At 42.8% G+C, this 12,915-nt stretch overlaps 1 protein-coding gene across 1 annotated transcript in view; it reads right to left on the bottom strand.

Annotated features, from left to right (window-relative positions):
- The window catches only part of cpt1a2b (carnitine palmitoyltransferase 1A2b), a 59,711-nt gene that overhangs the window by 21,794 nt on the left and 25,002 nt on the right, over window positions 1-12,915 (bottom strand). Inside the window, 8 exon segments of the mRNA XM_079645612.1 lie at window positions 188-293; window positions 1,384-1,572; window positions 6,575-6,770; window positions 8,298-8,385; window positions 8,900-9,007; window positions 9,958-10,035; window positions 10,574-10,711; window positions 12,612-12,713. Of these exon segments, the coding sequence (XP_079501738.1) occupies window positions 188-293; window positions 1,384-1,572; window positions 6,575-6,770; window positions 8,298-8,385; window positions 8,900-9,007; window positions 9,958-10,035; window positions 10,574-10,711; window positions 12,612-12,713 (1,005 nt within the window).

Raw genomic sequence — 12,915 nt, 5'->3', positions numbered from 1 at the left:
AAAGGAACCGGAGGGTCGCGGTTCAAGTCGCAACGGAACCAAAAATATTAATAAAGTCTGATCTTACATTTCCCCTCTTTTTTTTGTAACAATATATTATAGGTCTATACAAAACATTTCCCTGGCACCAAAATACCAAACGGATCAAGCATTGTTGTCATTACACACACGACACACACACACACACCTCCCACAGGTGAGCCACAGTAGGTGCGTCGGCCCAGGAGTGTTCTGCGTTGAGGCCACTCTTCCCGTTCTTGAAGATCACGATGGAGAAAGACTTATCGAACCACCTGAGGGAGAGGAAGACGGAGACGCGTGAGAAAATATTTCATGCAGTTACAATTACAAAAACGATATGGTCTCAAACCACAGACCAAACATTTCCCCCTCCCTCCGTCCGTCAGTAAATAACGGTTAAACCTCAGACTTTAATCTCTGAATTTTTAGAAAATAACACTTAACGGTTAATTCAGACCTTTTCACGTGCTTTAGCGTTACCAAATAGTTTGTTGAATGCCATTTAAATGATTGGATACTTCCGATTTCAAAGCAGCTAAAAAGTTAACGTGTTGTTCTTTCTTCTGGGTTCAGTGAGAGATATTGATTCCTGTTTGCGATCCATTTTCTAGATGTTCATTTGGTTTGTTGTTCCTCACAGCACTTTCAGTAAGAATACTTAAATCAGAATTACAAATTATTTTCAAAACATTCTGTGTTTTTTGTTAAATTTGACTTTTTCCTAAAAAAAATCTGACTCTCTTATTTTTGATTTATTTTCCCCGAATACAAGATTTTTTCTCAGAATTCTCAGAAGTCGATATTTTCGGATATTTTAACTTGACCAAATAATGTATTTAATGCGATTTAAATTACTGGATGCTTCAGATTTCAAAGCAGCTAAAAAAGTTTACGTGTTTTGCTTTTTTCTGAGTTCAGTGAGAGATATTGATCCCTGTTTGCGACCCCTTCTCTAGACGCCAATTTGTGTTATTTCCCACGTGTCGTCCTCACCGATCGTACCACTTTCCGTAAGAATACTTAAATCAGAATTCCAACTTATTTAAAAAAAAAAAATGCTGCTTTTTTGTAAAATTCTGACTTTTTCCTAAAAAAAATCTGACTTTTTCTTACATTTCATTTATTTCCCCAGAATTCAAGATTTTTTCTCAGAAATCTTAGGGAAAAAACATTTAAATCGATATTTTCACATATTTTTAACTTTACAAATAATGTGTTTAAAATATTGCACAATTCCCGTTTACTTCTGATTTCAAAGCAGCTAAAAAGTTTACTACTATTTTGCATTTTCTGAGTTCAGTGAGAGATATTGATCCCTGTTTGCGGCCCCTTCTCTCGACGCCAATTGATATTATTTCTCACCGATCGTAGCACTTCCCGTGCAGAATAGACTTGGCGTATCGGTCCAGATTTCCCACGGGATCGTCTCCCTTCATGCCTTGTTCTTCATCGTCCAGCGTCACGAAGAAAGCTGACCTCTCGATGATATCCAGAGATCGCTTATTGACCCCAGAGCTGAAATACTCCTTTCTGATCTTAGCCCAAGGAACCCTTAGAGAAACACAAAGGAACACTATTACATATAAAACACATAATCAGACACGAACAAAAGCCCATGATGTGAAACTCATTAGAAAAAGGGAAAGGATGTTCATTTATTGACCTACACAGCTTCCTGCACATTAACCTTGTTGATATATCTGTGTACATTCACCTGATCACATTTTTGTTATTTCTTTTGATACTTTTACTCATTTGTTATCAACACCAACAAGATGTGATCTGTCAAAAAGTGAAAACTGAACTCAAGTGTGTGAGTGTGTTTCCTGCTGTGTTCACATGCCTTGTTTATCTCCCCTGTCCATCAGCATGGACACACTCCAAATTACATAACACAACTGTGGGAAATCATTTGCTTAGGTATTCAACCTTTCCCACAGTTCGTCATGTTCTCCCTTCCCACGGCGTAGTTCTACGGCCTGGGGTATTGCTGCCATCTCTCTTAAGGAGGAGCGGCTTGGGAGCATTGTTGTTGTTGTTGTTTATGACCGAGCCACAGCTGACATGAGGTAGTGTTCAGGGACGAAGGTTCCCTCGAGCTCTAGTTGGATTCAGGGTCCATATTGCTTTAGTCTCACTGATGAAGAATGTTGATTATTACTCTCTGAACTAGATCAAACCTGGGCTCTTCAGAATTGATTTGGCATCTCAACCTGTGGTCAGCCCGTGACATGTCTCCGGCCGAAGCTCCAAATAAACCCTCAGTGTTTGCCATCAAAGCTCCAGCTGTCCTCGTGTCTCTCTGAGTCCTGACTCCACACCCACACACACACACACACCCTCATTTCCTCATTTCCTCCTCCCGGTGACTCTCTGTTACAGAAGCCTACCTGTTATTATTTCCTGATACGAGTTTCCTTCTTCATTTTGTCTCCATTTCTAACTCTGTGAAAAACAACTTGCAGAGACTAGAAATACTGCCTGTAATATCTAATTCATTACAGACGAACGGAAGAGGTTTAGGACCACGCGTAAAAGAAGCTCGATATCTGACCAAAAGTTAGTTATTTTTTATAAAAGTCAGAATTCTTAAGATAAAAATCTGATTTGGTCAGAACCTTATTCTTGAGATTAAAGATAGGGTAGGTAATTCCCTTCAGAACACTTTTTGTTATATTGCATGGAATGCTCTTAACATCCGATAGCAATGAATATCTGAAGTGCTTTGACAAAAAATCCATAAAAAAATGTCATCTGTGGAATCCGTGGTACTGTAAAAAGCACGACCAATCATCTGAGCCGGCCCGGCTAAAATAACTGGATGGCACAAGTATAACGGCCGGAGAATTCATATCGCAAGTCACAGCAGCAAAAGGTTCTGACTGCACGGGTTGGTTGCCATGTCAATTCTGCCCAGCCTCTCTAGATCAGTGCTTCTCAAAGTGGTGGTCCGTGAGCGCCCCCTAGTGGTTCGTGAGTATATTGGTAAAATTTCACATTTGAAATAAATAAATGTATTTAAGTTTTCCGCACTCTCGCGGGAATATCTCCGCAATGGAGCAAGCTTAAGTTTCACTTTCGATTGCATGATATAGCCCAGATAAACACCTTCATCACACATGTGGCCACTTGTTTGTACCATTTCCAGGTGATTTGTAAAAAAACGATGTGTTTTTGGATATTTGTGGAGTTAGGTGGCCCGCGAGTGTTTTTTTATTGGTTAAGTGGTCCTTGGTATGAAAGAGTTTGAGAAACACTGCTCTAGATAGACCTTTTAACCAGTTCAGAGAGTAAACAACATATTTGGGGAGATGGGGCGTTAACACCTGGAGACACTGAATCACTTACCTGACTCTCAACTCTCTGTGACCCAGAGTTGACCGGTCATAAAACTGGTAATGTCAACAATAGCTGAGACTTCCCATTCCTTAAGACAGATAACAGACTTAGGGTTGGTCGTAAACGTCAACACACAGAAAAGGTTAGACTCCTAGGGGTAAGACACAATGAATCCCTAACATGCCTTTAAAATCAGAATTCCAGGAAAAAAAAAAATCAAAATTCCAAGGAAAAAAAAGGTTACAGTATTGAGTACTGAGAACGTTTTCAGAAAAAAAATTCTCAAAACGTTTTTCCTTAAATTTGACTTTTTCCTCAGAATTCATAGGGGAAAAAAAACCCTTGAGGTCAGATCACAATTTATTTTTAGATCTGACCAAAAGTCATATATCCAATCTGACATTTAAAGTGAAAATCCTGACTGTAATCTCAGGAAAATCCACTATTGTTCAGATCTGAATTTGGGATCCCATGTGGGTCAAGACGTCAAAAAGCTTCTAACGTCTTCCTTTAAAAGATAAGTTATACTTCAGTGAACAATGCACAGCTTCCTCCAAACACCCCTTGAGATGAAGTGCCTTGTACACATTCGACAGTATCTGAACATCCGAAAGCTCTCCAGAGACTATCGGGCTGTTAACCTTTGATCCCATTTGTTCTTTAGATTGCGCAATATCCTGACCCCAGGGCTCAGAGAGGGAAGTGTGGTTCAGGACATGGCCTGGGTGTGGGGGCGTGTGTGTGGTCATTATACTGGAGAGGAAGTGTGTACTCTGCTGCCCCCCAGTGGTTTCAGTCTATAATCCTACAACATGCTGAGGAGTGGTGAGAAGATTGATTGTTTTAAATGTATTTTTCTCAAATTCTGACTTATTTTCTTATATATTTGATTTTTTCTCAGATTTCTGACTTCTTTCACAAATGTCTATCTTTTCTCAAATTTAAATGTTTTCTCAAATTTGACTTGCAGCAGCAGTGTGTCCTCTGCTGCCCCCTAGTGGTCACCGTGTATAATCCTTCATGCTGCTGAAGATTGGGGATGGTGGTGTGTCTCTGCACAGATTGATACTGTTGTATTAAAATGTGACTCTTGTTATACAATACTTTTTTTTAACAAATTTTGAATTTCTCTTTTACATTTTTTCAAATGCGGCTTCTTCTAAGAATTCTGACTTTTTTCTCAAATCTCACTTTGTTCACTAAATTATTAAATGTATCTCACATTTCTGAATTTTTTCTCCAATCTGGACTGTTTTCAAAAATGTCTCATTCCCACCTGTCCCCTGCAGAGCTTAGAGACTCATTCCCACCTGTCCCCTGCAGAGCTTAGAGACTCATTCCCACCTGTCCCCTGCAGAGTTTAGAGACTCATTCCCACCTGTCCCCTGCAGAGTTTAGAGACTCATTCCCACCTGTCTCCTGCGGAGTTTAGAGACTCATTCCCACCTGTCCCCTGCAGAGTTTAGAGACTCATTCCCACCTGTCCCCTGCAGAGCTTAGAGACTCATTCCCACCTGTCCCCTGCAGAGTTTAGAGACTCATTCCCACCTGTCCCCTGCAGAGTTTAGAGACTCATTCCCACCTGTCCCCTGCAGAGCTTAGAGACTCATTCCCACCTGTCCCCTGCAGAGTTTAGAGACTCATTCCCACCTGTCTCCTGCAGAGCTTAGAGACTCATTCCCACCTGTCCCCTGCAGAGTTTAGAGACTCATTCCCACCTGTCCCCTGCAGAGCTTAGAGACTCATTCCCACCTGTCTCCTGCAGAGTTTAGAGACTCATTCCCACCTGTCCCCTGCAGAGTTTAGAGACTCATTCCCACCTGTCCCCTGCAGAGCTTAGAGACTCATTCCCACCTGTCCCCTGCAGAGCTTAGAGACTCATTCCCACCTGTCCCCTGCAGAGTTTAGAGACTCATTCCCACCTGTCCCCTGCAGAGTTTAGAGACTCATTCCCACCTGTCTCCTGCAGAGTTTAGAGACTCATTCCCACCTGTCCCCTGCAGAGTTTAGAGACTCATTCCCACCTGTCCCCTGCGGAGCTTAGAGACTCATTCCCACCTGTCCCCTGCAGAGCTTAGAGACTCATTCCCACCTGTCCCCTGCAGAGTTTAGAGACTCATTCCCACCTGTCCCCTGCAGAGCTTAGAGACTCATTCCCACCTGTCCCCTGCAGAGCTTAGAGACTCATTCCCACCTGTCCCCTGCAGAGTTTAGAGACTCATTCCCACCTGTCCCCTGCAGAGTTTAGAGACTCATTCCCACCTGTCCCCTGCAGAGTTTAGAGACTCATTCCCACCTGTCCCCTGCAGAGTTTAGAGACTCATTCCCACCTGTCCCCTGCAGAGCTTAGAGACTCATTCCCACCTGTCCCCGGCAGAGTTTAGAGACTCATTCCCACCTGTCCCCTGCAGAGTTTAGAGACTCATTCCCACCTGTCCCCTGCAGAGCTTAGAGACTCATTCCCACCTGTCCCCGGCAGAGTTTAGAGACTCATTCCCACCTGTCCCCTGCAGAGTTTAGAGACTCATTCCCACCTGTCCCCTGCAGAGCTTAGAGACTCATTCCCACCTGTCCCCTGCAGAGCTTAGAGACTCATTCCCACCTGTCCCCTGCAGAGTTTAGAGACTCATTCCCACCTGTCCCCTGCAGAGCTTAGAGACTCATTCCCACCTGTCCCCTGCAGAGTTTAGAGACTCATTCCCACCTGTCCCCTGCAGAGCTTAGAGACTCATTCCCACCTGTCCCCTGCAGAGCTTAGAGACTCATTCCCACCTGTCCCCTGCAGAGTTTAGAGACTCATTCCCACCTGTCCCCTGCAGAGCTTAGAGACTCATTCCCACCTGTCCCCTGCAGAGTTTAGAGACTCATTCCCACCTGTCCCCTGCAGAGCTTAGAGACTCATTCCCACCTGTCCCCTGCAGAGCTTAGAGACTCATTCCCACCTGTCCCCTGCAGAGTTTAGAGACTCATTCCCACCTGTCCCCTGCAGAGTTTAGAGACTCATTCCCACCTGTCCCCTGCAGAGCTTAGAGACTCATTCCCACCTGTCCCCTGCAGAGTTTAGAGACTCATTCCCACCTGTCCCCTGCAGAGCTTAGAGACTCATTCCCACCTGTCCCCTGCAGAGCTTAGAGACTCATTCCCACCTGTCCCCTGCAGAGTTTAGAGACTCATTCCCACCTGTCCCCTGCAGAGCTTAGAGACTCATTCCCACCTGTCTCCTGCAGTCAGCGCTCCTAGCTTCTCCTCTCCAGGCAGAGGGGCAGATTGATCCTCCAGGATTCTCTGGATCTGAAGCTCTATTTCTCGGGGGGAAAGCAGACGACCCGCTCGATAAACCCAGAGGCGGAAGTAGCGCCCCCGGTGGTAGACGGCGATAAACTCACTGTCCTGCCAGTGCTGCAGAACATCTGAGGAGAGAGGAGGCCAGGTTATATATCTGTTTTTATTACATGGCTTAGTTGAACACTTGATTCTGATTGGTCAATTCGGAACACGTGATACGTTGTTAATCCAGAACAGACAGAACGCTGTCAAGGACTTTTTGACCGTTGTTAAGGACGCTCACATCTGCACAAAGAAGTTTGGTCGGTTGAACTGTATACAGTTTGGAACTGGGTCAATAAAACAGCGGAGAAGTAACGGGGCAGAAACCCTCCTTTTGACGCAGCGGTCCAGACACAGACATCAGTTCCTTTGGCATTAGGGCAGGGATATCTAGATACTCTCCAAGCTTTGACATCATGAAGTCTGCTCCTTTTAAAGCAAGCACCGATGTTTTCAAATCTGTAATCAAAGAGGTCCTCAAACACACTATCGAAGCAGTTCCTGCCGTTGCTACGTTAGTTCAAACGGTAACAACAACGGAGTAACTTAGCGGATGCATGTCATTTTATATCAATAATAGCGTACTATTTTTAAATCAATAAAAACATTTTATAAATCTATAAAAGCATTTCAATTAATATTGGGAGTCATGTCGTTACTTTGTTGAGAACGTGGCCGTGTAATAAGCGGGATAATGTGCAGCGAGGCGGTCATTATGGGGAACACCCGAGGATCCCTCCGCTTCCTGATCCGCCTGTCGGGTGTTCCCCATAAGGACCGCCTCGCTGCACGTTATCCCTTACATATCGTATCTATACTAAACCAATATTCAGACTGACTGATACATGCTTTGGTGTTTAGGGTTGGATTCGTTTTAGTAGGTTAGTGTTATAGACTAACAGTGGGTTCCCAGACATTTTGAGTATCCCAAGTTTAAATGTTTCTCAAAATCTTTTTTCTCAAACTTTGATTTTTTCAAATGTCACTTGTCAACATTTTAAACCAATATTCAGACTTATTGACAGATGCTTTAGTGTTTAGGCTGAGATTAGCATTTAGAAACTGAACGGTGCTAACTTGCATATGTTGGATAATTAGCACGATTAGCATAATCACTAATATGGACCATATAGGCAGATTTTGGAGAGGTTTTTCGGGGTTAAGGGGGAAGCTGAATCCATTTCTAAACTTTGAGGATCCAAGATTAAACTTTAAATCAATGAAGTGGCGACCCTCGGTCCACCTATATTTTGGCTGATTTTTAGGTTTAAAGATGGACTGGATTGGGCAGATAGCTCAGGTATTTGAAATAGTTGTAATTATGTCGGTCCATAACGGTGATTATGCAAATTTGCTTTTGAATGTTTCCGTATAATGCATTTCCAATACGGGACTAATTTTGGCAGTGAAATGTGCGCTGTGTGTGTGTGTGTGTGTGTGTGTGTGTGTGTGTGTGTGTGTGTGTGTGTGTGTGTGTGTGTGTGTGTGTGTGTGTGTGTGTGTGTGTGTGTGTGTGTGTGTGTGTGTGTGTGTGTGTCTGTGTCTGTGTCTGTGTCTGTGTGTGTGTGTGTGTGTGTGTGTGTGTGTGTGTGTGTGTGTGTGTGTGTTACCTGTCTCCTCTCCAGGTGTTCTTGTTGTGTTGAACATCCTCTCACACTGGGCGGCACACAGAGGGATGACGGTGCCTGGAACTCGACTCTGAAACACAAAGAGAAACACTTCTATTATTAATATCATTTCATATTTATTTTCTTTATTAAAACAGTCATTTTTCAAGATTAAAGGAGAAGAACTGAAGCAGAAAGTCAGAACAAATATTGACTTTTTCCTCAAATTTGACTATTTCTCTCAAAATTGACTTCTTTCTCAGAAGTCTAACATTTTTCTCAGAATTCTGACTTTTTACTCAAATTAATTTATTTCTCAGAATTCAGATTCTTTTAAAATGTATTTGCTTTATTTTATTTGACTTTTATCTCAGAATTCAATTTTTTTCTCACACATTTGATTTTTTTCTCAAATTTGACTATTTTCTTTATAATTTGAAAAAAAAATCTATTTGAATTTTTTCTCAGAATTCTAACTTTTTTCTAAACCTTTTTTCCCCCAAATTAGATTTTTTTCTGAAATATGACTTTTTCATGGCTTCACCGTTTCCTTCCAGACGCTTTGCAAACATGCTTCTCCTCCCCCAGAATGCAGCAGTGCTCACCGGTTTGAGTTCCTCGCGGTTCACTTTGCGTCGGTACAGCAGCAGGGCGGTGATGGTGTTTCCGGCCCGAGCCGCCTGCACCGAAGTGGGAGAAACGTAGAGGAAGTCCTGCGGAGAAAAGGAAGTTTAAACACTGACTAAACTCTTGAGGGGCTTAACACAGAAACACAGGACGTCTAAACACTGACTAAACTCTGGAGGGGCTTAACACAGAAACACAGGACGTCTAAACACTGACTAAACTCTGGAGGGGCTTAACACAGAAACACAGGACGTTTAAACACTGACTAAACTCTGGAGGGGCTTAACACAGAAACACAGGACGTTTAAACACTGACTAAACTCTGGAGGGGCTTAACACAGAAACACAGGACGTTTAAACACTGACTAAACTCTGGAGGGGCTTAACACAGAAACACAGGACGTTTAAACACTGACTAAACTCTGGAGGGGCTTAACACAGAAACACAGGACGTTTAAACACTGACTAAACTCTGGAGGGGCTTAACACAGAAACACAGGACGTTTAAACACTGACTAAACTCTGGAGGGGCTTATTTACCAACATTATATTGAAGTGCAATGTGCACATTTGTTATTGGGTTTGATTGTACATTTGCATGTATGTGTTTTATTTGAATACATTTATTTATATATGTTTTATTGTCATTAAATGTTTTAGACATTTTACTCTAACTTTTTGTTTTATATAAATATTTGTAGAATATTCTGATTATTATTTTATTTATTGGACTTTTCACATTTCTATAGGAGCATTTACATTTGATTGGTTTCCTTTTACTTTCATTTTTTAAGTTTTATATACATATGTGTATTCTTAATTTATTTTATATTTGACTTTATTTCTTTTTAAACGGAGCAACTGTCACAAAGCCTAATTTCCCCCTTGGATATAAAACAGTATTCTGACACTGAAGAAGTTTCAGACTTCAATAAATCCTAAACTGAATTCAGAGTTTAACCCCAGATCAAAGGTCCGTCAGAGGCTCTCGAACATATCGTGTTCAGTGATTGAATGTACTGTGTGAAAGCGTTACCATGCCGTAGTAGTTGCTGTTGACCATGATTGGTCCTCGGCTCCTCAGGTAGATGTATTCCTCCCACCAGTCGCTCACCTGGAGCACAGACAGTTACTCATTTATCATAAACAGGAAGTAACACAGCCATTGACTTCCACTAAACCTGAAGATGTGTTGTTGCCATTTGAGTTTGTAGAACAAATATCAGAGATTTCTCAGGAAAAATTACATAGAAATGTTTTCAAGCATGGATCGTTTGTCTTGTTCAAATTTGCCTGTTTTATAAAAAAAATTCTTTTTTTTCTCAGAATTTTCATTTTTTCTCAAAAAGTATTTTCATTCACACATTTGACTTTTTTTTCTCAAATTTCATTTTTTTCTCAGAATTCTGACTTTTTTCTCAAACTTTCATTTTTTCTAACATTCAAAATGTTTCTCTAAATTTTCATTTTTCTCAAAAAAAAATTCCTTCAAATTTCATTTTGTTTTCAGAACTGACTTTTCCCAAATCTTTTTTTTCTATAAACATTTCTGACTTTTCTCAAGGTTTTTTTCGAATTTGTACTCAAATGTGTGTGTGTGTGTGTGTGTGTGTGTGTGTGTGTGTGTGTGTGTGTGTGTGTGTTTGTCTCACGTAGTTGGTGGCCCACAGAGCTTTGAGCTTCAGGTATCTCTGCAGACGGTTCCCCAGGTTGTTTTCAAACTGAGCCGCAAGTTTAGTCATCCGTTCGTAACCTTCGTCCGTCAGCAGGGGGCGAGCCGACAGCAGGTACTGAGGAGAGAACAGGTGGGTACTTAACAAGCAGGTGAGCTCAATACTTAACGAGCAGGTGAGCTCAATACTTAACGAGCAGCTGAGGTCAATACTGAACGAGCAGCTGAGGTCAATACTTAACAAGCAGGTGAGGTCAATACTTAACGAGCAGCTGAGGTCAATACTTAACGAGCAGCTGAGGTCAATGCTTAACGAGCAGCTGAGGTCAATACATAACGAGCAGCTGAGCTCAATACTTAATGAGCAGCTGAGCTCAATACTTAACGAGCAGCTGAGGTCAATACTTAACGAGCAGCTGAGGTCAATACTTAACGAGCAGCTGAGGTCAATGCTTAACGAGCAGCTGAGCTCAATACTTAACGAGCAGCTGAGGTCAATACTGAACGAGCAGCTGAGGTCAATACTTAACAAGCAGGTGAGGTCAATACTTAACGAGCAGCTGAGGTCAATGCTTAACGAGCAGCTGAGGTCAATGCTTAACGAGCAGCTGAGGTCAATACATAACGAGCAGCTGAGCTCAATACTTAACAAGCAGCTGAGGTCAATACTTAACAAGCAGGTGAGCTCAATACTTAACGAGCGGCTGAGGTCAATGCTTAACGAGCAGCTGAGGTCAATGCTTAACGAGCAGCTGAGGTCAATACTTAACGAGCAGGTGAGCTCAATACTTAACGAGCGGCTGAGGTCAATGGTTAACGAGCAACTGAGCTCAATGCTTAACGAGCGGCTGAGGTCAATACTTAACGAGCAGCTGAGCTCAATACTTAACGAGCTGAATATATAAACTCAAGAAGGATTCAGGTACATCAGCTTCAGATTCTCAGAATTACATTTTTCTCAAAAAAAATCTGACTTTTGGGTCAGTGTGTGTGTGAGTGAGTGAGTGAGTGAGTGAGTGAGTGAGTGAGTGAGTGAGTAAGTGAGTGAGTACGTGAGAGTGTGTGTGAGAGTGAGTGAGTGAGTGAGTGAGTGAGTGAGTGAGTGAGTGAGTATGTGAGAGTGTGTGTGAGAGTGAGTGAGAGTGTGAGTGAGTGAGTGAGTGAGTGAGTGAGTGAGTGAGTAAGTGAGTGAGTGAGTGTGTGTGAGAGTGAGTGAGTGAGTGAGTGAGTGAGAGAGTGAGTATGTGAGAGTGTGTGTGAGAGTGAGTGAGAGTGAGAGAGTGAGTGAGTGAGTGTGAGTGAGAGTGAGAGAGTGAGTGAGTGAGAGTGAGAGAGTGAGTGTGTGTGAGAGTGAGAGTGAGTGAGTGAGAGTGAGAGTGAGAGAGTGAGTGAGTGTGAGTGAGAGTGAGAGAGAGAGTGAGAGTGAGAGAGTGATAGTGAGAGTGAGAGTGAGAGAGTGAGTGAGTGAGAGTGAGAGAGTGAGTGAGTGAGTGAGTGTGAGTGAGAGTGAGAGAGAGAGTGAGAGAGTGAGAGAGAGAGTGAGAGAGTGAGTGAGTGAGTGAGAGTGAGAGAGTGAGAGAGTGAGTGAGTGAGTGAGAGTGTGAGTGAGTGAGTGAGTGAGTGAGAGTGAGAGAGTGAGTGAGTGTGAGTGAGAGTGAGAGAGAGAGTGAGAGTGAGAGAGTGAGAGTGAGTGAGTGTGTGTGTGTGTGAGAGTGAGAGAGTGAGTGAGTGAGTGAGAGTGAGAGAGTGAGTGAGAGTGAGAGAGTGAGAGAGAGTGAGTGAGTGAGTGAGTGAGTGAGTGTGTGTGTGTGAGTGAGTGAGTGAGTGAGTGAGTGAGTGAGTGAGTGAGTTTGTGAGTGAGTGAGAGAGTGAGAGTGAGAGTGAGTGAGTACGTGAGTGAGTGAGTGAGAGAGTGAGTGAGTGAGTGAGTGAGTGAGTGAGTGAGTGAGTGAGTGAGTGAGTGAGTGAGTGAGTGAGTGAGTGTGTGAGTGTGTGAGTGTGTGCGTGTGTGTGCTCACCCTGTTGACAGTCTCTTTGATCACAGGAACTGGAAGGTGAGGTAGAGACGTCTGATAGCTGTAGAGCAGAGGCTTCCTGCTGGATAACAGCCTGAGGAGAGTCTGAGAGAAACAAGAACATTGTGACATCACTACGTAACACTAGCGCTCCTATTGGCTAGCGCTCCAACACATTTTACGTGATAGGCTAAAGGGGCGGAACATTTCTAAGCTGGTCGACCAATCACAACAGAACCGGCCAGCTGACCAATCAGAGCAGACTGGGCTTTTAAGTTAAGTTGTTAGAAATTGGAGCAGAAATACA

This window comes from Notothenia rossii (genome assembly GCF_949606895.1).
Source record: "Notothenia rossii genome assembly, chromosome: 8".
NCBI lineage: Eukaryota > Metazoa > Chordata > Actinopteri > Perciformes > Nototheniidae > Notothenia > Notothenia rossii.
The sequence above is the reverse complement of the archived record's forward strand: the minus strand, read 5'-3'. Positions and strand labels throughout refer to the sequence as shown.